Genomic DNA, 25,882 nt, shown 5'->3' with positions numbered 1-25,882 from the left:
ATTAGCTAATTACAGCTCGTACACGGGCATTTTCGTAAGCAATAACTGTTGCCGTGAATCATACCTGAATGGCACGGGAAGAAACCCTAACATACCATGATAAGTACCCTCTGACATGCACTTCACAGTGATTTTCAGGGTGTGTATGTAGATTTATGTGTAGTAAATTGCGTGTTTGGAAGTAAGACATCCTGTAACAAAATCTTTACAACGGGCATTTTCGTAAGCAATCATTATCGCCGTGAATCATACCTGAATGACACGGGAAGAAACCCTAACATACCATGATAAGTACCCTCTGACATGCACTTCACAGTGATTTTCAGGGTGTGGATGTGGATTTATATGTAGTAAATTGCATGTTTGGAAGTAAGACACCCTGTAGCAAAATCTTTACAAATAAATTTCAGTCACACATAATAAACAACTTAACTTTGGTCATAAAGCGGTTATCATAATAATATTAACTAATAAGCGCACATAATTATTTTACTGCTAGGCAGGTTAGCAGTTATCATCTGTGACTCAGTACAAAACAATGCTATCATTTGTCAGCAAGGACAGGAAAACACCTACCTCTACACCTACATGACTATTCTGTAATTCACCCTTGGCAGAAGGTTCATCGAATAACTTTCAGATTATTTGTCTACCGTTCCACTTTCGAGTGGCACGTAGGAAAAATGAGCAGCTAAATATTTTATACTTCCTCTTGACTTCTGTTATTCTATTATGACGGTCATTTTCCCTGCGTTGGTAGGTGTCAACAAAATATTTCGCATTCGGAGGAGAAAGTTGGTGACCGAAATATCACGAAAAGATCTCGCTGCATCAAAACGACTTTGTTTTACAGGGACCAGTCACATTAATGAGGCCGTCCGCTGTGGCCGAGCGGTTCTAGGCGCTTCAGTCCGGAACCGCGCTGCTGCTACGGTCGCAGGTTCGAATCCTGCCTCGGACATATATGTGTGTGATGTCCTTTGGTTAGTTAGGTTTAAATAGTTCTAAGTCTAGGGGACTGATGAACTCAGGTGTTAAGTTCCATAGTGCTCAGAGCCATTTGAATCATTTTGAACCACATTAATGTGACCAAAGCGTCTCGGGGGACGCCGGCAACTGTGCAGTTGTTGTCGTAATGTGGACACGGAGCGATTTATCCGACGCCCAAAACGGTATGATCATTGACTTTCGGCCAAGTGTAGAAGCATTTCCGAAACGGCCGGTTTGTAGACGGTTCACGTGCCGCCGTGGTTAAAGTATACCGTCCATGTCCAAAACCGGAGCCGAGACAACTGTGGTGCACCAAGGGCCATAGATGACAGAGGTGAACGACTGCTGCGGAGACGGATATTGCCGAACAGACGTACAACTTTTGAGCAACTGACCGTCCACTTGAACTAAGACATTACCGAGAGTGTCGCCTCAACGACCGTTCAGCGAACGCTGCAGCTTGCTGGCCTCAGGAGCAAACGCCAGGTTCACGCACCCATCCTGGCTGCTGTTCGTCGGCCGCTAGAGCTTGAATTACGAGTATCACGCCCGTACAACAACTGGACGCCCGCCGAGTGGTGGCAGCTGATCTTTCCAGATGTATCACGTTTTTGCTCCATCGATTAGGTCACCATGGGCGTGCACGGTCGGAAAGCAAATCGTTGGACGGGTCCAGGTCGGAGAAGGGAACGTTATGATCTGTACGTTGTCCTCGATGATGAGTGTCCATCGGGTATCATCTGGAGTGCCCCAGGGAAGTGTGGTAGGTCCGCTGTTGTTTTCTATCTGCATAAATGATCTTTTGGGTAGGGTGGATAGCAATGTGCGGCTGTTTGCTGATGATACTGTGGTGTACGGGATGGTGTCGTCGTTGAGTGACTGTAGGAGGATACAACATGACTTGGACAGGATTTACGATTGGTGTAAAGAATGGCAGCTAACTCTAAATATAGATAAATGTAAATTAATGCAGATGAATAGGAAAAAGAATCCTGTAATGTTTGAATACTCCATTAGTAGTGTAGCGCTTGACACAGTCACGTCGATTAAATATTTAGGCGTAACATTGCAGAGTGATATGAAGTGGGACAAGCATGTAATGGCAGTTGTGGGGAAAGCGGATGGTCGTCTTCGGTTCATTGTTAGAATTTTGGGAAGATGTGGTTCATCCGTAAAGGAGAACGCTTATAAAACACTAATACGACCTATTCTTGAGTACTGCTCGAGCGTTTGGGATCCCTATAAGGTCAGATTGAGGGAGGACATAGAAGAAATTCATAGGCAGGCTGCTAGATTTGTTACTGGAAGGTTTGATCATCAAGCGAGTGTTACGGAAATGCTTCAGGAACTCGGGTGGGAGTCTCTAGAGGAAAGGAGGCGTTCTTTTCGTGAATCGCTACTGAGGAAATTTAGAGAACCAGCATTTGAGGCTGACTGCAGTACAATTTTACTGCCGCCAACTTATATTTCGCAGAAAGACCACAAAGATAAGATAAGAGAGATTAGGGCTCGTACAGAGGCATATAGGCAGTCACTTTTCCCTCGTTCTGTTTGGGAGTGGAACATGGAGAGAAGACGATAGTTGTGGTACGAGTTACCCTCCGCCACGCACCGTATGGTGGATTGCGGAGTATGTTTGTAGACGTAGATGTAGATCTGCAGACTGTTTTCGTAGCATTTCGTGGGTGGTGTCGTCGTTCTGGAAGTAACAGCGGATGGACACAAGTGTGCATCCATCCTCGGGGACCAAGTTCACCCCTACGTGCGATTTCGTTTCCTTCGACACCAGCAGCACAATGCAACTTGTTCACACAGCTCGCAGTGTATATGCGTGGCTCGAAGAGCTCCAGGATGAGTTTACCGTAACCCCCTGGCCTCCAAATTCCCCGGATTTAAACCCATCCGAGAATCTGAGGGACCACCTCGATCAGGCTGTTCGCGTCAAGGATCCTCAGCCGTAAAATATAGCGCAACTGCCCACGGCAGTGGAGTCGCATGGCTCCACATCCCTGTTGGTACCTTCCAGAACTTCATTGGCTTTCTTCCTGCACCTGTCGTAGCCGTCGCCGCTTCAAAAGAATGTTATTCAGTATTTGACTCATTAACGTGTGTGTAATTATTCGCACTCCAACTCGCATACCATATTCGTGACACTCTTTCCACTATTTCTCAATAGTATAAAACGAGTTGGCTTTCTTTGAAGTATACCGATGGCTTCCGTAAATAATATCTGGTAAGGGCCCGAGACAGCGAAGAAATACTTCAGAGGAGGACGTGCAGGCGTCGTATAGACATTCTCTATTTGCTGTATTTTGTAAGTGTTTTGCCACTAAAATGTAGTCTTCGGTTTGCCTTCCTCACAACATTTTCTATATACTGTTTCCTATTTACACTGATAAGCTCAAATGGTTCAAATGGCTCTAACCACTATGAAACTTAACATCTCAGGTCATCAGTCCCCTGGACTTAGAACTACTTAAACCTAACTAACCTAAGGACATCACACACATCCATGCCCGAGGGAGGATTCGTACCTGCGACCGTAGCAGCAGCGCGGTTCCGGACTGAAGCGCCTAGAGCCGCTTGGCCACATCGGCCGGCTCACTGATAAGCCAAAACATTAAGACCACTGCCCACCACGAGGTTTGTTGTCGCCTGGTTGGGGGTACGTGACGTGGTAACAAAAGTATGTAAGTGGAGCAGACACGGACGGGGGATCACCCTAGCGAATAATTGTGCTCCAAATGGGGAAATCCACTGACAGAAACGATTCTGACAGAGGACAGATTATTATTACCTAGAGTCTGTGAATGAGTATCTCCAAAACGGCTAAGCTGGTCGATTTTTCACGCGTCGCTGTAGTGAGCATTTACGGAAAAAGGTGGAAGGACAGTGAAACTACCATTAGGTGCTAAATGGCTGGACGTCCACGACTTTTCACAGAACGTGGGATTCGGAGGCTTGCCTGCTTGTAAAGTAGGAGAGGTAGTGATCTGTGACATCTCTGCCGAAAGAGCACAATGCTGGTGCACGCATAAGTGTTTCGGAGCACACCGTTCATCGTACATAGCTGAGTTCCTCAGGAGACGTCATCTGTGTGTTCACATCTTGGCCCAAAGACATTGTCAATTACGACAGCAGTAGGTACGAGACCATCGGGATTCGACGACCGATCAATGGAAACGGGTCGGCCCTTCAGTTGAATCACATTTTTGCTACGCTACGTCGATTGCCGTCATCGAGGTGAAAGGCAGCTCGAAAAGTACAGAGCGCCACGGACGCAGCCTTGTGGGAGCAGTATTATGCTGTGGGAGACATTCTCCTACGCTTGCATGGGACATGTGGTAGATGTAGAAGACACGCTGACAGCTGCGAACCACCTGCATCCGTTCATGCTTGACGTCTTCCCCGACGGAGATGTCATCCTTCAGAAGGATAATTGTCCGTATCTCCGAGTCTCAACCGTGCTACAGCGGTTTGAGGAGGGTGAATTCACGTTGACGTTTTGTTCACCAAATTCGCCCGATGTAAATCTTATGGAACCCATGGGTCACTATCGGGCTCGATTACTGCGTACGCAAATCAGCGGCCCCTTATGTACGTGAATTACATGGCCTGTTCGTAGACATCTAATGTCACGTACCTCCACAAACCTACCAAATAGCTGTCGGATCTATGACACGCCCGCCGGCTGAAGTGGCCGAGCGGTTCTAGGCGCTACAGTCTGAAACCACGAGAACACTACGGTCGCAGGTTCGAATCCTGCCTCGGGCAGGGATGTGTGTGATGTCCTTAGGTTAGTTAGGTTTAAGTAGTTCTAAGTTCTAGGGGACTGACGACCGCAGCAGTTAAGTCCCAATTGAACCATTTTTGTGATACGCAGACGGAAAGACAAGCTATTAAACAGGTGGCCGTACTGTTTTGGCTCATCGCTGTAAGTTGTTCGTAATTGTAATTCCTAGGTATTTAGTTGAACTAACAGCTAGTAAATGAGAGTGTGATTTATCGCGTAACTGAAATTTAACGGAATCCTTTTAGTGCTCATATGGAGGACGTCACACAGACTGTAATTAGACCAGCATTTCATTCCTGGCACAAATGTATAGCAGGTTTTCTTTGTATTACGGTTGGTTGTTTTGGTTTGCCGTTATACCAAGAATTACAATAAATAAATGTATTATTTTCTATTTCAACTATGCATCGTGTGTACGTTAACTTGTTATGATTTGAAAATGTTAGAAAGGTAGCGTATATGGTACGTATTTAAAGTGCTACTATGCCTACATGCCTGCCACTTACCTGATTACAATAACAATATTACTCCAGATTTCACATTTCACGAAAACACACACTCGCACTCCCTCCCTCTCTCTCTCTCTCTCTCTCACACACACACACACACACACATACACACACACACACGCACGTGCTCATGTTAAGCCACTCGATTACAACATTCGTTTGTTAAGTATCATTCTGCATTTACATGTAAATGTCAACATTATGAGCGTAAACAGTCGGAAAGACCCCACTATTGTTTTATTGTACCACTGGAGACCAAGCACACGAAACAGCCACAACCGTAAAAAATCTAATACGTAACTTACTGTCAGATAAAAAAATGTGTCGGAAGGATGCCAGAGTGAGATCCATTTGAAGAATTCTCAGGAAATGTAATTATTCCACCTTGTTCGTCCGACTGCTCGTCAGTCGGGAGTGTCTATTTTGCAGTATTAGGTGACTAAGTGTTGCAGTCGTCACGACGCTTTTCTGGACGGAGCTGGACTTAGTTCTCCCCCAAAAATAGGGATTTAGGTTTACCGCGGTATCCAAAAACAGCAGAAGGAAGATGTCGGTGAGGTCCTTATCTCTTTGGTTCCTTTCTCCGAAACCGTGCTTCAACCGTAATGATCTCTTATCCGATGGGACGTTAAAAGCTAAAACTCGCGTTCAGAACTAAAATAATCTCGACATTTGAAAGTAAACTAACTTCGTGGCGACTAAAGATCTTGTTGAATACTAAAAAGCTTTATGAATACCAAAAATCTTCTTGAAATAAAGAACTTCTTGAAAACTAAAAAACTTAGAAACTTCAAAAAAGACTTGAAAACTGAAAAAAATATTGGAAACTAAAAGCTTCGTGAAAACTAAAACCCTCCTTGACAGATCAGATTCTCCTTGAAAACCACAATTCTTTTTCAAATTAAAATCGTTCTTTAAACCAAAACTATGCTTGAAATTAAAAATTTTACTGGAAATGAAATACCAACGTTGAGTCAATGTGTGTAGATGAGTACTAGTTATGATGCAGGTAGTGTAATCCAGAGGAAATCTGGAAATGTTTCCACTTAATTGTGATTGAGCTTATTTTGCATTAATCACTCTTTTTAAAGCACACAGTAGACGCACTCTCCAGTGTTTGGATTTCTTTTACATAAGACATAAGTTAAAAAACGTGTAAGAATCCGCACGTAATAATTATTTTTGGCTACGGGAAAAAAATCTCCAGGCTGGTATCGATGCATCCTCTTTTGTCATGAGATTCGGCACGGTCCTGCTAGTGAGGACCAGCGTTTTCCATGCACAATTCCAGATCACACATTGTTCTTCGTAGTCCACTTAGCCACCGAGGTACTTCTCGTTCTGTATATCATGAAATGACTATGGCGGTAAAATCAATACTCGAACTTACACGGAACTTACCGGCTGTCGTTCATCTGGTGCGACAGTCTTGAGTGCGACAGGAGAATGAGTGGGAGTGGTGAAGTTATGTAGACATGGGAGAGAAAGGGTGGGGGCGGCGGATCAGGAAGAGCTCGCTGAACACGTCACGCACTCTGATATCGTAATGTGGAGAGCGGAATATGGATTCGAATTTAGATTGCACGCTCATGGGTTCACTTGTTTTAAGAGAGTAGTGTAACATATTGCAGCTTTTTCTACATTTTTCTATTCTAGATCCATACCACTTAACTTTTATTGACTGTTTTCCACAAATCACCAAAAAGCTAAAAAAGATGACTGGGGTTCTTTGAAGATTGGGCAGTCGTATCGTGGTATTCCAGTGGACTCATCGGTACTCTGGAACGTCGTATTACTGTCGAGGACTATGTGACCATTTTAGTTGATCGAGCCCATCCTATGGTACAATGTTTGATCTCCAATAGTGTTGCTGTGTTTAAAGGCGATAGTGCCCCTGTCCACTCAGCTCACATTCTCCAGTACACGCACTGTGAGCACCTGGATAAATGGTCCCATCTCCACTGGCCAGCGGCCACCAGATCTCAATATTACTGAGCATTTGTGGTCTGCTTTGAAGAGAAGGGTACGCAATCGCCACCCACCTCCATCATCGTTACTTCAACTTGCCACTATTTCGCTGGAAGGATGGTAGAATATTTCCTTGAAAACTACACAGGACCTGTATTTATCCATTCCAAGATGACTGGAAGCGGTTTCGGATGCCAACACTTTTCCTACATCGTCACAGACATGGTAATGTGTTGTGTTTGTTAGGTTTACATATTTTTGTCCACTCCCTGTAACTTAAACTGTATTGGTAAAAGAACCCATAACACATAGTAATTTACAAGTCTAAAGATCAGAGGCGAAAATGCGGAGCACTACGTCGATTTCCTCAAATATTGGGTAGTTTCAATCTCAGCGATTATTATTTTTTTTTGGGTCATCAGTCTTCTAACAGGTTTGATGCGGCACACCACGAATTCCTCTCCTCTGCCAACCTCTTCATCTCAGAGTAGCGCTTGCAAACTACGTCCTCAATTATTTGCTGGATGTATTCCAAACTCTGTCTTCCTCTACAGTTTTTGCCCTCTACAGTTCCCTCTAGCACCATGGAAGCCATTTCCTCATGTCTTAACAAATGTCTTATCATCCTTCTCCTTATCAGTGTTTTCCACATATTTCTTTCCTCTTCTATTTTGCCTCCTCATTCCTTACCTTATCAGTCCACCTAATTTTTAACATTCGTCGGTAGCACCACATCTCAAATGCTTCGATTCTCATCTGTTCCGGTTTTCCCACAGTCCATGTTTCACTACCATACAATGCTGTACTCCAGATGCACGTTCTCAGGAATTTCTTCTACGAATTGAGACCTATGTTTGATACTAGTAGACTTCTCTTGGCCAGGAATGCCCTTTTTCCATTGCTAGTCTGCTTTTGATGTCCTCCTTAATCCTTCCGTCATCGGTTATTTTGCTGCCTAGGTAGTTGAATTCCTTAACCATCTACTTCGTGACCATCAATCCTGATGTTAAGTTTCTCGCTGTGTTCATTTCTGCCACTTCTCATTACTTTCGTCTTTCTTCGATTTACTCTCAATCCATATTCTGCATCATTAGATTGTCCATTCCATTCAGCAGATCATATAATTCTTCTTCACTCGGTGTTTACAGGGCTCAAACGTGGCTCTTTTTTTATAATTAGCAATTGTACTGGATCTCTGTTTGCACATTCCACATCTTTAATGTCAGAGCCAACGATCACCGAAGCCAATATTCCCATGGAGTTTCAAATATTTCAGCCTTGTATTAGATCTGAACGTGTCCACAATGATGGCTGACTGCTCACTGGCGGTTTGTCGTCAGTTGGCAATCTCGGCACTCGTCTTCTACCTTTTCAATTGGCGAGCTTTTGTCTCCTTGACAAAGAAGTACATCCCTCCAAGTTTTCTTAGCCTGTCGATATAGTTTTATTGGCCCTTCAAATAAACGTATGACCATACTACGTTTTCACACGTTTTATTACATAAGTACAGAAATGGTTCATGCTTAATACAAAACAAGAAATAAAAATAAACAGTAACAAAATATATATACACGAATATAGGTAGGGCATAGTCAATAAATGCTTCAAAATTATAAATGACATAAATTGTTTGTGTTACAGGTTGGGAATATGCAGATAGAAAAGTAGTGAAGTTGCTTCAGCCAGTATACTATTAAGATGGTGCATACGTTCGTAGCGTTTCTGTTTTGCATTTTGGTATTCCGGTTGCTGTGGGTTTATTTATCGATTGTCATTTTTATTTGTAGTGCACTGTTGCTATATGAGTTAACATATTGTCATGGACGCTAAAAAATGGATTGACAAGTGGAGAAATCGTAAAATTTCTAACATATTCTTGTGTTTGAGTTCAATAGAGGGGTGACAGCAGCGGAGGCAACCAAAAACATTTGTCCCGTGTGTGGGGATAATGCCATTGGACACGGCGCAGCAAGAAAATGATTTTCTCGTTTTGAGGAGTATTAGTCCAGTGAAACTGTCAGAAAAAAAGTCTGTACCTTACAAAAGGTGGGGTAGAAGATTTCATTTTTTTAACTCGTTCATATTGTTGGAAAGGTTAGAAAACCAAGTTTTGCCAACAAAATTTCTCTTGGGAAAACTTTCTGCAGTCAAAAAACTTCGAAAATTTCGGACTTTTTTCAGTTTTTTCAAAATATATCAGTTTCATTTGCTCATATCGCTTTGACGTCTATTTTCTTTTTTAAAGAGCACAAAATTCTCTACAAATTTGATTCTTACCACTTTTTTCTACTCCCAGTATCTAAGGCGCTACAGCGCGTCAAAAAATACCAATTTTTCAAATTTCGAGCAAAGTGGCAAATTACCTAATTTTTGAACACTGTTATTTCAGTTTCTATTTGTGTAGTATAAACATATTACTCATCATGTTATTCATTGGAATTTACCATCTCACTCTGCTGCAGGGCCAGGACAAACAGCATCATATTCAGTAACTACGAACACATCCTTGTCGGATTGCGTGAAGTTTATTTGTGTTACAACATGTAATACGATTGCATGCAAGGTACAGACTTTTTTTCTGACAGTTTCACTGTACTAATACTCCTCAAAACGAGAAAATCATTTTCTTGCTGCGCCGTGTCCAGTGGCATTATCCCCACACACGGCGCAAATGTTTTTGGTTGCCTCCGCTGCTGTCACCCCTCTATTGAACTCAAACACAAGAATATGTTGGAAATTTTACGATTTCTCCACTTGTCAATCCATTTTTTAGCGTCCACAGCTCCCCCCACTATCTCCAAATGGCGAAATGACAATATGTTAACTCATATAGCAACAGTGCACTACAGTTGATTGACGTTAATGATCAGTTATAAGAAAAAGTATGTAGGAATTGATTGGTTTTCAGTGCGCCCTCCCTTCCCTGAAAGTGATTTTTTAATGTCTATCAGCAGTGGTGTTGTCGGAACGGAGGATGTTAATTGTCGTATATGTCACGAAGAGGGGGAAAAAGGCATGAAAAGAATAGTTGGTGACAATTTCCACGATGTAAAGTTCCGTAGAAAAGATAAAGTTGTGAGTCTCCTTTCTACGTTCAATTCTGTAAAAGCTGGGAGCACTAAAATTACTCCTGTTGATCCTTTAACTCTTTTCCAAAGGATTTGTTTAATGAAACAAAGTGAAGAAGAGTTAAAAGCCTTTCTGAAATATGAACTTGCTCCGAACCCAATGTCCCTATTCTCAGAAAAAGGCATGCGAAAAGGAACAAAATCTTCATTCTACAATGCCTTCGTTCCAGTGGAAGATGTGAAGTCAGATGGACCGAGTAAATTTTTTCTCATTGATGGAGGGTACCTTATCCACAAAGTGACTTGGACTCGAAATGTTTGATTTAAAGTCAATAGTCCAAAGCTATGTTTCTTATCAGCAACGTCATATTGGATCTCAATTTGCTATTGTATTTGATGGGTATCCATGTGAGGGAGACAAATGTAGCACAAAGAGTGCTGAGAGGATTCGTAGCTCCAAAAGACATTCTTCGGTTGACGTTGTGGTTGAATCAGAGATGGTGAACCAAGTCCCTCAAGACAAGTTCTTGTACAAAGAACGAAACAAGATGCGTTTGATCACACTTCTTAAACAGGAATTTCTGGAGTGTAGCATTGAAGTGCACCAGGCACGAGAAGTTGCTGACGTTATGATTCTAACATCTGCCATTTCAAGAACCAAAGATTTTGGAAGTGTTGTCATTGTAGGAGAAGATGTTGACCTGCTTGTGCTCATGACCGGTTTGGGGCAAGGCATTGAAAACTTATTTTTCTTAAAGCCAGGAAGAGGAAATGCAGAAGACAAGTGGTTTTCCACTGCATCTTGCGAGTTTGACAGTGAATATATTCTGTTCACTCACGCCTTTAGCGGATGTGATACAACATCCGCTTTTTTTGGTCAAGGAAAAATTAAGTGCTGCAATATTGTTGCGAAAAATGAACACCTAACCTCAGCGCTTTGCACCTTCATTAACCACATGCTACCCGTGAAGAAATAATAACAGCAGGAGAACAGGTTACTATCGCATTGTATAGTAGAGGTGTCAGCAGTTCCCACACACTAGACCATTTGCAGTACCAGCTATTCGCCAAGTCTGCCACAAAAAGCAAACTAAATCTTGCACGATTGCCACCTACACAAGATGCTACACAACATCATTCGTTGCCGACTTACCAACAAGTCCAAAGTTGGATGGGAAACTGGAAACCTTCTGAGAAATGGGACTGGAATCACAGTGACCACGGCTCAATACCCGTTATAATGAGCCAAGATCCAGCACCTGAAGTACTTCTTCACATTGTTTCATGCTCATGCAAGCTGAACTGTGGCGGAACGTGCTCCTGCAGAAAAGCGGGTTTGAAATGTTCTTCAATTTGCAAGAAGTGTATTGGGGTCAACTGTGAAAACGTGCCAAAATATTTATATGAAGACGGTGAAGAAGATGTTATGGAGGATGTTGAGGCTACCGCTGACGAAATCAACGAACTTGCTTAGGCTGACTCGCTGTTTAAAGAAGAGGTCAATTTGGGATCAACTCTATGTACAGACCCTGAATCAGTAACTCAAGGTATTTCTGGTGACACTGGGGAACCTGGCCCATCAAAACGCTGGAAGTGATGCTCATATCTGTCTCAAGTGCGCTAAAGTGCGATGTTACAAGTATGACACACCCAGAACTGTCAACATTTTTTAGTAACTGACAATGCATTTTAATTGTAATAAAGCTACTTATTTTTAATGTCAACTGTGTGACTTTTATACACAAAAATAATTACCTACCTAATTAGGTTGCCTATTGCAGCTAATAATAGTTCAGTTTCCTCAGACAATTTATTTTGTGTGCGTGTGTGTGTGTGTGTGTGTGTGTGTGTGTGTGTGTGTGTGTGTATGTATGTGTGTGTGTGTGTGTGTGTGTGTGTCTATGTCCCTTAATGATGTATTTTTATATTTATAGTTTTACATATACCTGGGCTGAGGTGGCTCATAGTGAACTTCAGGTAGTGATGTAAGAATCGCAATAGTTGGGTGCCCACCAATCCTCATGTTGCATACAGAGAAATTGAGTACCTGAAAGTGAGGTGGTAAATTCCAACATATAACATGATGTATAATGTATTTATACTACACAAACAGAAACTGAAAAAATGGTGTTAAAAAATAAGGTATCTTGCCACTACGCTCAAAACTTGAAAAATTTGTATTTATTGAGGCGCTGTAGCGCCTTAGATATTGGGAGTAAAAAAAATGGCAAGCATCAAATTTCTAGAGAATTTTGTGCTCTTTAAAAAGAAAATAGACGTTAAAGCGATAGGAGCAAAAAACGGAGATATTTTTAAAAAACTGAAAAAAGGCCGAAATTTTCCAAGTTTTTTGACTGCAGAAAGTTTTCCCAAGCGAAATTTTGTTGGCAAAACTCGGTTTTCTAATCTTTCCAACCATATGAATGAGTGAAAAAAATAAACTCTTCTACCCCACCTTTTGCAAGGTATATCTGCTATTCGACTGGAGTATATCGCTTTGTCATTAGTGACTCTCGATGTTCAGGAAGATCATTGGGGTTTCATTAATATCGTTTAAACGCATTAACCTACAATGATCCACGTCAGACTATTCGGGAAATGGCAGATGTGATGAACTGATCTTTTTACCTTTGTGGGGCATTTGAAAAATCGGGTGTATGGGTACTGCATTCTCTAAGCTAAAAATCACAATAATCGGCGGGTGAGCATATGTGCTTCTCTGCTTGCTCGTCATTAATCGGCTTGTGAACAACATCAACCGTTCCTATCCTGTATTGTTACTGGCGACGAGACATAGCGTCTTTATGGTAACACAAGAAATGAAAGAGGAAGCCGCCTGGTAGAATTTTGCACAGAGCACAACTTAATCATAGCTAACACTTGGTTGAAGAATCATGATAGAAGGTTGTATACATGGAAGAAGCCTGGAGATACTAAAAGGTATCAGATAGATTATATAATAGTAAGACAGAGATTTAGGAACCAGGTTTTAAGTTGTAAGACATTTCCAGGGGCAGATATGGACTCTGACCGCAATCTATTGGTTATGACCTGTGGATTAAAACTGAAGAAACTGCAAAAAGGAGGGAATTTAAGGAGATGGGACCTGGATAAACTGAAAGACCCAGAGGTTGTACAGAGTTTCAGGGAGAGCATAAGGGAACAATTGACAGGAATGGGGGAAAGAAATGCAGTAGGAGAAGAATGGGTAGCTTTGAGGGATGAAGTAGTGAAGGCAGCAGAGGATTAAGTAGGTAAAAAGACGAGGGATAGTAGAAATCCTTGGGTAACAGAAGAAATATTGAATTTAATTGATGAAAGGAGAAAATATTAAAATGCAGTAAATGAAGCAGGCAAAAAGGAATACAAACGTCTCAAAAATGAGATCGACAGGAAGTGCAAAATGGCTAAGCAGGGATGGCTAGAGGACAAATGTAAGGATGTAGAGGTTTATCTCACTAGGGGTAAGATAGATACTGCCTACAGGAAAATTAAAGAGACCTTTGGAGATAAGAGAACCACTTGTATGAACATCAAGAGCTCAGATGGAAACCCAGTTCTAAGCAAAGAAGGGAAAGCAGAAAGGTGGAAGGAGTATATAGAGGGTCTGTACAAGGGCGATGTACTTGAGGACAATATTATGGAAATGGAAGAGGATGTAGATGAAGATGAAATGGGAGATACGATACTGCGTGAAGAGTTTGACAGAGCACTGAAAGACCTGAGTCGAAACAAGGCGCCCGGAGTAGACAACATTCCATTGGAACTACTGACGGCCTTAGGAGAGCCAGTCCTGACAAAACTCTACCATCTGGTGAGCAAGATGTATGAAACAGGCGAAATACCCTCAGACTTCAAGAAGAATATAATAATTCCAATCCCAAAGAAATCAGGTGTTGACAGATGTGAAAATTACCGAACAATCAGTTTAATAAGCCACAGCTGCAAAATACTAACACGAATTCTTTACAGACGAATGCAAAAACTAGTAGGAGCCGACCTCGGGGAATATCAGTTTGGATTCCGTAGAGATACTGGAACACGTGAGGCAATACTGACCTTACGACTTATCTTAGAAGAAAGATTAAGGAAAGGCAAACCTACGTTTCTAATATTTGTAGACTTAGAGAAAGCTTTTGGCAATGTTGACTGGAATACTCTCTTTCAAATTCTAAAGGTGGCAGGGGTAAAATACAGGCAGCGAAAGGCTATTTACAATTTGTACAGAAACCAGATGGCAGTTATAAGAATCGAGGGGCACGAAAGGGGAGCAGTGGTTGGGAAGGGAGTGAGACAGGGTTGTTGCCTCTCCCCGATGTTATTCAGTCTGTATATTGAGCAAGCAGTAAAGGAAACAAAAGAAAAATTCGGAGTAGGTATTAAAATCCATGGAGAAGAAATAAAAGCTTTGAGGTTCGCCGATGACATTGTAATACTGTCAGAGACAGCAAAGGACTTGGAAGAGCAGTTGAACGGAATGGATGGTGTCTTGAAGGGAGGATATAAGATGAACATCAACAAAAGCAAAACGAGGATAATGGAATGTAGTCGAATTAAGTCGGGTGATGTTGAGGGTATTAGATTAGGAAATGAGACACTTAAAGTAGTAAAGGAGTTTTGCTATTTGGGGAGCAAAATAAGTGATGATGGTCGAAGTAGAGAGGATATTAAATGTAGACTGGCAATGGCAAGGAAAGCGTTTCTGAAGAAGAGAAATTTGTTAACATCGAGTATAGATTTAAGTGTCAGGAAGTCATTTCTGAAAGTATTTGTATGGAGTGTAGCCATGTACGGAAGTGAAACATGGACGGTAAATAGTTTGGACAAGAAGAGAATAGAAGCTTTCGAAATGTGGTGCTACAGAAGAATGCTGAAGATTAGATGGGTAGATCACATAACTAATGAGGAAGTATTGGATAGGATTGGGGAGAAGAGAAGTTTGTGGCACAGCTTGACCAGAAGAAGGGATCGGTTGGTAGGATATGTTCTGAGGCATCGAGGGATCACCAATTTAGTACTGGAGGGCAGCGTGGAGGGTAAAAATCGTAGGGGGAGACCAAGAGATGAATACACTAAGCAGATTCAGAAGAATGTAGGTTGCAGTAGGTACGGGGAAATGAAGAAACTTGCACAGGATAGAGTAGCATGGAGAGCTGCATCAAACCAGTCTCAGGACTGAAGACCACAACAACAACAAAGGACACGGAAGGAATGGTTGAGCCCAAGGAGAAACTCCCTGTACAGAGACCTGCACACATCCACAAAAGGCAATGCTATGCATCTGGTGGAACAGCGACGGTGTGGTGTACTACGAATTGCTTCCTCGAGCTGTAGCCATCACTGCTGTAATTTATTGTCAACAGCTGGAATGTCTTGTAGACGTAGTCCAAGAACAACGACCAGGAAGACTGCGTGGAGTGATGGTATCCGACGATAACGCCCGCCCGCATTATGCCAGACTGACAAAAAGGACTGTACAGTTGGACTGGGAAGTCATTTTGCACCCACCTTATTCACCTGACCTTGCGACCTTAGGTTTTCACCTTTCCCGCTCTCTGTCAAACAATCTTCAAGGAACTTCCTTCCCGGATGAAAATGCGCTCTGAACATGACTTGACGAGTTCTTCGCCTGAAAACCACGTGATTTTTACATTCGTTGAATCGAAAAGTTACCCTAGCTTTGGCAGACTGTTGCAAATAGTAAGAGAGATCATATTATTTATGACTAAAGCCTCTGTTACGTGTATCTGTGGTGACTTACGGGAATACACTACGAACATATGCACCAACCTAATGCTTTGCTTCCTCGTTTGCAAACGGTGACCGGCAGTGGGCTGCGATGGAGGCGTCGTCGGCAGCAGCTGCAGCCCTGATGGGCGGCGTCGACTACGCCGTGTTCGCTGGCATGCTGGGAGTGAGCGCCGCCATCGGCGTCTACTACGGCTTCTGCGCGCCCGCATCCAGCGCTGACGAGTACCTCATGGGAGGCCGCTCCATGAAGACCTTCCCCATAGCCATGTCACTCATCGCCAGGTGAGAACATTTCTCTCTGTATAACGATATGTTTACGTAATGTGTATATATAAACACACAGTTATAAATGTCCCCGTTCGTAGTCGCTAATTATAACAATATGTTTACTTTTGTGCTGTTACATCCAGCTATAATCAGCGGTGGAAATATATTTGCGAACGCCGACCGTGTGCGGCTGGTTCTTGGTGGATCGTCTGATCGGTCGAAAGTTGCATTGCAGAGAAGAGTAAATGCCTATTCAAAATATAATTATTTTTGGATAGCTCAACATGAATTCCCTAAGGGACCGTAGTTTATCATGCATTTACCACTAGAATATGGCGCGGAGAAAATATTTCGCCGCATGCAACTTCCGTCCGATTTCGAAGAATGAACTCGTGACTGTGAACTCTCTATTTGGCAGAAACATAAAGAACATTAAATAACTTCATGAAGAAGTGAGACATAGATTCTATACTTAATAAATAGTCCATACACCAGTTCCATTTAACTCTGAATTTATGGTAATCAATAGATGAACTTATACTGCAATGAAGGATTTAACATGGATGCTGTTTTGACTGGCACTTCTCTTCTCGCAATGAAAACAATTCCTTTGACGTTTTCACATACACGTCGCACAATAAATCTACTGCTATGCAGTATTGCACTTTTAGTACTGCACTTTTACTTTACACCAAAATAATATTATTTTTAACAATAATGGCAAGACATGCGCGTCCGATACAAGTTACAAGAGACAAGAGAAGAATGAGTAATTGAGTAACTGTTCATCGAGAATATCTCGTACATCAAAAAATTGTGTAAAAGTGTTCTTCTTCTGCCCGTTTTTCGGACCGCGGTTTTCAAAGTCATTAACTCACTGCATCTCTGACGGCGCTTCGACAATAAACACGTTACGTCACAGGACGTTCACATTTTACATTCTCGCAACATTATTTGCTAACTGTAGCTGTTGCTGAGCGACTGCTCGATTAGTGAATGATTTAAAATGATAAGGCAATCACATAATGTTACATCTGCGACCACTCTACGTGACTGCCACCAGCGCCTATGACAACCTCATTGGAGACTGCATCACGAACAACTTCCCCGTAGCCCCATTGTTCGTCAGGTGAGTGTCTTTCTCTATACGTTGGTTCGTGCCTGCGTACCACCTGTGCCGACCAGCATCTCATTGGAGGCTGCTCCATGGCTCTGTTCCAATAACTCTGTTAATCAATGACATGCAAGTACACTTCTCTGAAGTACAGCTTCTGTGCGACAACCATTGTTGCGATGGCTGACTCGTGGGAGGAGGAGAAAGAGATTAGTGTTTAACGTCCCGTCGACAGTGAGGACATTAGTGACGGAGTATAAGCTCGGATTAGGGAAGGATAGGGAAGGAGACCGACCCTGCCCTTTGAAAGGAACCGTCCCGGCATTTGTCTGAAGCAATTTACGGAAATCATGGAAAACCTAAATCAGGATGGCTGGACGCGGATTTGAACCATCGTCTACCCGAATGCGACTGCAGTGCGCTAACCAATGCTCTCTCATGGGAGGCTGCTACATTTGTACCATATACCTCATTCACATCTCTGTGTTTGAGACTTTTGTAGGGACTCTCTAGTAGCGGATAAAGTCGACAAATATCACACAGTATATACTCGTATGACTTGTCCTTTAATTATTTTACTAACTGGTATAATAAAATTTAAGTAATACAGAATAGTACATAAGCAAATCACAATTTTATTTACATTGTATATAGTTTTACAATATTTTATCTCTTCTTGTACAGTTATAGTTTATGCTAGTTATCCCTTTCATGCTGATTTATTCACTCGTAATTTTATTCATCTTTCGCTAGGTTTGTTTCTACAGGCTTCTGCAATACTTGAAAGTGAATTCATTCAGTCATACCATTTCACCAATAATCTTACCTTGTTAAGCTTCTTAACTCCCTAAGCAATTTTAGTAAATATACACATTTACACACATAAAATCCTATGAGAGACGAGGGTTTAATATCTTTACAAATATTTCTTCATGATTTCCTATTGATAAACACTTTCCTAATCTTTACTACTCTTTTTCGAAGGTAAGTCATGCGTTTGATAAATCTGTTCTTCAAGATCTACAGGCTGTTTTTAATCTTCGGGTTTATTTCTTTTGTTGGCCAGTCTTCAACCGTCACTTGGAACAGAAAATTATTAAATAGTTCCATGACTAAGTGTTCAACGATACAATTTTGTTTTAAATGTATTTATTATCCTCCTGCGTCCTGAAGACACATACAATCTCCTATTTTAATGAAAATCTATTTCTGAGCTACTACATGTATAAAACAAAATATATTTGGTTTTTTAATTTTTTTTTGATTAAATTTTACAGGTACAGCTAGGCCTTCAGGGCCCATTCGGAGGGAGTTTAGATCATGTTTCATACCCGTGGACTCAAGTAGTACATAATTTACATGAAAGGAAAAAAACACATTATGTTCTTACTTTGAAAATTTAATCTTTAACTAGTGTGATTTTCTGATTACATACTGTGAAACCTAAAGAAACACTTGCTTTCACTTGTGATGCATTAAAATACCTTGAAATCTGTACAACGATTAAAGGTGAGACCCTCACATCTTCTGAACCTACAACTCGATGTGCGCTTCTGGTGAGAATTTCTCGTCCCTGGCAAGTCTAAAGCGTTTAATGACAGACTGAACTGATAGCATCGCCTGAGGTACTCTTGCTGTCCATCGGCCTCTTCTGAACTGTTATCACCTTTTTCAGCAGGCCTCTCATAGTAGGTCGTATTTTGAGTTCTATCAAGTTTCAATGCGTAATATTGCATTATATCCCTTCTTGCCCATTTATTTTCGATTGCATCCCGTCTGCATTCTAGCAACGCAGCAGCTATGGCGAAGTCCACAAAATGGTGTATTATTCTTACTGTCCACTTTTTTGTTCTCCCTCTCATTGCGTACTTCCCTACAACCCTGACAAATAGATCTAATCCGCCCACAAAATAATTGTAGAGGGTATAGCGTTTGTCCTAGAAATGCTCACGTTTTGCATTCTTCTTTCATTTTGAGACAATCCTGCAACCAATTAGAGTATGAATATAACCTCAATTACGCATTTCGTCAACGTAAGAAAACACATACTTGATATTTAGGCGTAAGTATTTCAGCGCACACCTGTAAATTGATATGGCTAGCATATGCTATTGTAGTAATAGAGTCCCGGGGTATATTGGGTGATACAATGCACGAAACTGTTCCTTAGTAATTGTAATATCACTTTCAAGCTCTGGATTTTGCGTCATGTTAGTTCGAAGGCATTTTAAATACAAGATACAAAAACATCCGAAGTAATAACAATTGTTAAAGCTGTTTTATCTGCCTTTGTTGTTTCACTTGTCGTTGCAGTACAAAATTCGCTACTACTGAACCCGGTTGCCACTTGCTGGGATCGTTGAGAATGTGAAACAAGTGACAGATGGAGAGCTTGTTACCTATAGCATACGATACTAGCGGCCCAATTCGCCAGTGTCATTGCAAGACGAAATAAAAAATATAAACTTGCGATGTCATGTATAATACTTACGGTATGTCCACACGATGCCTCTTTCGTCGTGCGCAATCGCAGACTAAGTCACTTTAGCTGTATTATCAAATGAAATTAAATGATCAAGTGAAATGAATGTTAACTACAATCAAAATGAAAAGTCAATTTTGTTAATGTTCTGTATTTATTGCATATTACATATAAAACCATTTATAATGTTATGGTTTAACGATTCTGTTCTCGGCTTACATTATCTAAGAAACATGTTCATCATTATTTAAAGGTGATCTTAAGGTGAAGTCCGCAATTCCTGAGTATTACGATGTTACCATTTGCTCAGCCAGCCAACTTGCCAGCTCACGTGCTTATAGTCACTGTCAGTCAAGTGGCAGAAAGCATCTATGTCAACTTTGCAAAAAACTGTATCTTAAAAAGCCAGAGCCTGACTTAAAATAAATACTCCAATTTTTTACATCTGCAATCAAGCAATGTTTTTCCTTTAATAAAAAACCTTCAAACAGCATACATTATTGTGAACAGGCCATAACAGTACTCAAACTGATATTTTAGTTTTGCTACATACAGTTATTTATAGTGAAGCCTTTACTAGCGTCATCATTTCTTTTTCAGTAGTAAGAAATAAAAGCTGCTCTTTTCAGAAGAGTAATAGATTCACCATATCACAAATACGAGGTCTATTCGGTAAGTGAGGAACGATCGACCGTGAAATGGAAATCATCGTGAAAATCCGACGAGGCTTTTCACAGATGTGTTGGGTAGTGTCTCTAGTATGCCCGTCGATCGCATCAAGACGCTCTTTTCAGTTGTGAGCGCCCTGTGAGCGAGTAAAGCTGCCTAGAACAACGATGTCCCCCTCCAAGTAGGAGGGTCCGCTGAGAGGCTTCGCCTTATGGAATGCAGCCCGCCTAACACAACTGCCACGCACTTCCTTCTTTATGGCAATTCTCGGCCGCACTTTGCAGGGGCAGTGAAGACGCTCCTGCATCCTTTTCGATGGGAAGTGTTCGATCATCCACAACACAGCCCTAATTGGCTCGTCCTGAGTACCATCTCTGTTGACATGAAACGCTGGATACGAAGACAACACTTGGGCGCAGGCTACGCGCTATAGACCAGCGTAGAGAATTATCGGAAAGCGCAGGCGGCTGCCTTCTATGACGATGTTATTGGAGATTTGGTATAACGCTCCGACAAATTTCTAAGTCGGAGCGACGACTTTGTAGAGAAGTACCTGGAAGGTGTAGCTAAATGTGCAAAGAAAACAGTTTTGATTTTCACTGAGGTTTCCATTACGTTACCGATCGTTCCTCACTTTCCGAACAACCCTCATATTTTCACTCACTGTGATGGCGCTACTACTGGTTACAAGTCATAGAAAACAAACAATATTTTGGTTGTTGCATTTTGCCACACATAGAATTTAATAACGACATTTAAAAATGTCATCTCAGTCACTCCATCATCCAACTTATGTGCATAACTCAATCACATTGGACACGAAAATCTCGAGACAATCCTTCAGAATATTTCTTTAGTGAAAAATATGATATAAGTTAGATTTTGAAATGGTATGCCACCAAATCCTGCAAAAAGTAAGTACACTTTGCAACTGAATGACAGATCTAACAGGGGAACCTCCCCATCGCACCCCCCTCAGATTTAGTTATAAGTTGGCATAGTGGATAGGCCTTGAAAAACGGAACACAGATCAATCGAGAAAACAGGAAGAAGTTGTGTGGAACTATGAAAAAAAAAGCAAAATATACAAACTGAATAGTCCATGCGCAAGATATGCAACATCAAGGAAAGTGTGAGCTACGGAGCACCGTGGTCCCATGGTTAGCGTGAGCGGCTGCGGTACGAGAGGTCCTTGGTTCAAGTCCTCCCTCGAGTGTAAAGTTTACTTTTTATCTTCGTAAGGTTATGATCTGTCCGTTCGTTCATTGACGTCTCTATTCACTGTAATAAGTTTAGTGTTTGTGTTTCGCGACCGCACCGCAAAACCGTGTGATTAGTAGACGAAAGGACGTGCCTCTCCAACGGGAACCGAAAACATTTGATCGCAAGGTCATAGGTCAACCGATTCCTCCACAGGAAAACACGTCTGATATATTCTATACGACACTGGTGACGGCATGTGCGTCACATGACAGGAATATGTTGTTGACCCACCCAACTTGTACACTTGGCGAATGGGTAAAAAGATTCTTCTACCTTGCCCGATTTACGTTTTCTTGTGGATGTGATAATCACTCCCAAAAAAGTGATGGAAACATAACGGACGGACAGGTAATAATAGTCTGAAAATAAAAAATTAAACCAAGGACCTCTCATTCCGCAGCCGCCCACGCTAACCACGGGACCACTGCGCTCCTTAGCTCAGATTCTCCTTGATCTTGCCTATCTTGCGCATGGACTACTCAGTTTGTATATTTTGCTTATTTTTATCATAGTTCCACACAACTTCTTCCTGTTTTCTCGATTGATCTGTGTTCCGTTTTTAAGGCCTATCCACTGTGCCAACTTATAACCAAATCTGAGGGGGGTGCGATGGGGAGGTTCCCTTGTAAGCTATCACGGGAGTACTGGAGCAGATATTTGTGTCAACAGCTTTGTGTCGGGTGTCACACTGCTGGGGATGGCGACTGAAGCGTATCTGTACGGCATCCAGTTCAGCTACGTCTGTCTGGGACTCATCATCAGCTCCATTGTAAATGCACTTGCTTTCCTGCCAGTCTTCTACGACCTCCACATCACATCTACTTACGAGGTATGGTGGTATTAATGCTGTTACAATAACATGTCCCTAATGCTGTTGTTTTTGAAAGAGATATCTCAAAAACTTGCTTAATAATAGTCTTTGTTCTGTAGCTAATTTGAAATTTTCAGCTTTTTGTTGTTTTCGATACAGTCATAACTGCAAAAGGTGACTCTACTAATAACTAGATCAGAACCACTAATTACGTCTTAGAGCAGATTAAGGCTATAAAAGAGAAATTTAAAAAATTATCTGTGTCAGTTTTTATTTTATTCCACAACACATTTCACAGGTTTAAACCATTATTATCAAGGTGACAAAGAAATAGATTAGAGTTTTTTTTTGTGGACATAATTAGCTGTCAGTATTAATCTTAGTTTTGAAGTTACTCCAGTAAAAAGAACACTGAGGAGTGTTATAAATACTCATTCTTATCACTGAATCGCACACAAACACCTGTAGATCTTGTACAGTTGCACACGTTTATATATCCATGGTGGGTCTCGATGGATTACTCTCTCACATTCATATGGCTCAAATGGTTCAAATGGCTCTGAGCACTATGGGACTTAATTTCTGAGGTCCTCAGTCCCATTCAGAGGGGTCAGTGGCTTCTTTTATAATTTCTTTTCCTGGTTAACGCTTTTTAACTTTGAATGACCTGTAATTCTACACGTGTACCATCACTGGACTGCTTTTGTTTTGTGTTTGTGTGTTAATCAGAACAGAAATATGTATTTATAAGTACCTTCGGTACTTGATTTATTTGAAGAACCTCGAAATGAAGTTGGAAACAGAGAACTGACGCCATGACTCTAATACACTGATCAGGAACAACATTATGACCACCGACCTACTGCTGATATACACCCGTGGAGGCGCTAGCAGCGTCACCAGGCGAGGAATGTCTGCTGGTCAGACACACGCACGGTTCAGGTAGTATCAGTGAGCGTGCTGTCCGTGTGTGGAATGTGGAAGACGGGCAATCTATCTGACTTTGACCGAGGGCAGATTGTGATGGTACGGAGGCTCAGCACGAGCATTTTGGAAACTGCACGACTTGTCCGGTGTTCGAGGAGTGCTGTGGTGAGTGTCTTCAACATGTGGCGAAACCAAGGTGAAACCACGTCCAGAAGTCGTGGTGTTGGGCAGCCACTCCGCATTACAGATGTCGCACGTCATAGGCAGGGCAAACAAAACAGGACAGGTAGCGAACTGTGGCGGAATTAATGTCAGACATTAATTTTGGGCAGAGTACTAGTTGGCATTATCAGCAGAAGATGACAAACGTTTTCTACTGCAACAAATACGCTAGCATGGGATTGACTATATTATTTGGCTGACTATGATATCAGTTTCAGCTGGACTAAAATGCGTTTTTGACAGCTAATACAGGCAATTTAGACGTGTTCTTGTCAACGTAATATGTTATGTGCAACATATCTCAATGTTACTTCCTGGCAGATTAAAACTGTGTGCCTGACCGAGACTCGAACTCGGGACCTTTGCCTTTCGCGGGCAAGTGCTCTACAGACTGAGCTACCCAAGCACGACTCACGCCCCGTCCGCCAGTACCTCGTCTCCTACCTTCCAAACTTCGCAGAAGCTCTCCTGCGAAACTTGCAGAACTAGCACTCCTGGAAGAAAGGATATTGCGGAGATATGGCTTAGCCACAGCCTTGGGGTTGTTTCTAGAATGAAATTTTCACTCTACAGCGGAGTGTGTGCTGGTACGAAACTTCCTGGCAGATTAAAACTGTGTGCCGGACCGAGACTCGAACTCGGGACCTTTGGCTTTCGCGGGTCGTTCTTGGGTAGCTCAGTCGGTAGAGCACTTGCCCGCGAAAGGCAAAGGTCCCGAGTTCGAGTCTCGGGTACGAAAAAACGGAGGGCAAAGTCTCAGTTTTGTAGCCAATCTTGGGGATTCATTTTATGTACCTTAAGAGTCTTGCATGGATACCAGCGTAAAATGCCCCGCAAAATCCTTTGAACTATTGACCAGAGGACAGACAATTCCCATGACACGGCTCGAGCACTGGCTGCTGAATTTGACGCGTGTGCTATACGATCAGCTACAGCCAGAGAAACTTCATCAGCAACTACCATGAGCATAAGCCGCCTCCCTCTCCCTTCTGCACCAACTAATTCACCTGTTTCTTCCAATTTCTTGATCATATCTTTTAGCATTTATTAACATGCTGCCACTCCGCAGGTATACTTGTCGGCAATATTCCCGCAGTGAAGCGCTGCTATTGTTCCTGTTCTGATAAAACAGCTTTATCAGCAATGTCTGGTCTTCGCTCTCAATAGCCACTACATTTTGCACGGAAAACTTCAACCTTCTTTACCCTTTACACCGACTATCACTTGACAAAAGAAATCAACAAGCGTCAGCAAGTGAGTGATGCCAAAACGGGAAACATTTCACATTCTGACTGCTACAGTGCCATTTGTTCACCTGGTGGCAGAAAGTTGAACTATTATTTTTCTCACCAACCCGGAAGCACACTGATTAATGAACATACCTACGTTGTTTCAGCATTTTCCAAAGCACAGTCATACAGCTTCCGCTGAAGTACTCGAAACACAGCAAGTTTAATTACGTCCACCCATTAATTGTTACGGGAGTAGGCCTCGTGCTGTGAAATTGAAATTTTGTGGAGCAAGTGTTTTTCCGCTCACCCTGCTGGTTGTGCCTGTGCGGCTGCTACGGTCGCAGGTTCGAATCCTGCCTCTTGCATGGATGTGTGTGATGTCCTTACGTTAGTTAGGTTTAAGTAGTTCTATGTCTAGGGGACTGATGACCTCAGATGTTAAGTCCCATAATGCTCAGAGCCATTTGAACCATTTGTGCCTGTGCGGGTCAAGCACGCAAGTTTCCTCAGAGGGTGCAAAATGGTTCAAATGGCTCTGAGCACTATGGGACTTAACATCTGAGGTCACCAGTCCCCAAGAACGTAAAACTACTTCAACCGAACTAACCTAAGGACATCACACACATCCATGCCCGAGGCAGGATTCGAACCTGCGGCCGTAGCGGTCGCGCGGTTCCAGACTGAAGAGCTTAGAACCGCTCGGCCACACAGGCCGGCATGCAAAGTTAATCACGGGGAGAAACAAGTTGTCATTTCATTTTGGAGACCTCTTGTGCAGTCATTCTCGGTCGAAGCAAGATTATTTTATTTATATAA

General features: G+C 42.1%; 1 protein-coding gene across 2 annotated transcripts in view; it reads left to right on the top strand.

The window, feature by feature from the left end:
- LOC124619721 (sodium-coupled monocarboxylate transporter 1-like) overlaps window positions 1-25,882 on the top strand; it is a 180,450-nt gene that overhangs the window by 3,768 nt on the left and 150,800 nt on the right. For both annotated transcript variants that reach the window (XM_047146284.1, XM_047146283.1), the window contains exons 2-3: window positions 16,159-16,361; window positions 22,544-22,703. In XM_047146284.1, the coding sequence (XP_047002240.1) occupies window positions 16,168-16,361; window positions 22,544-22,703 (354 nt within the window). In that variant the 5' untranslated portion in view covers window positions 16,159-16,167. The remainder of the gene's footprint in view (window positions 1-16,158; window positions 16,362-22,543; window positions 22,704-25,882) is intronic.

Source organism: Schistocerca americana, chromosome 6, assembly GCF_021461395.2.
Source record: "Schistocerca americana isolate TAMUIC-IGC-003095 chromosome 6, iqSchAmer2.1, whole genome shotgun sequence".
NCBI lineage: Eukaryota > Metazoa > Arthropoda > Insecta > Orthoptera > Acrididae > Schistocerca > Schistocerca americana.
This window is presented reverse-complemented; position numbering and strand designations above follow the sequence as displayed.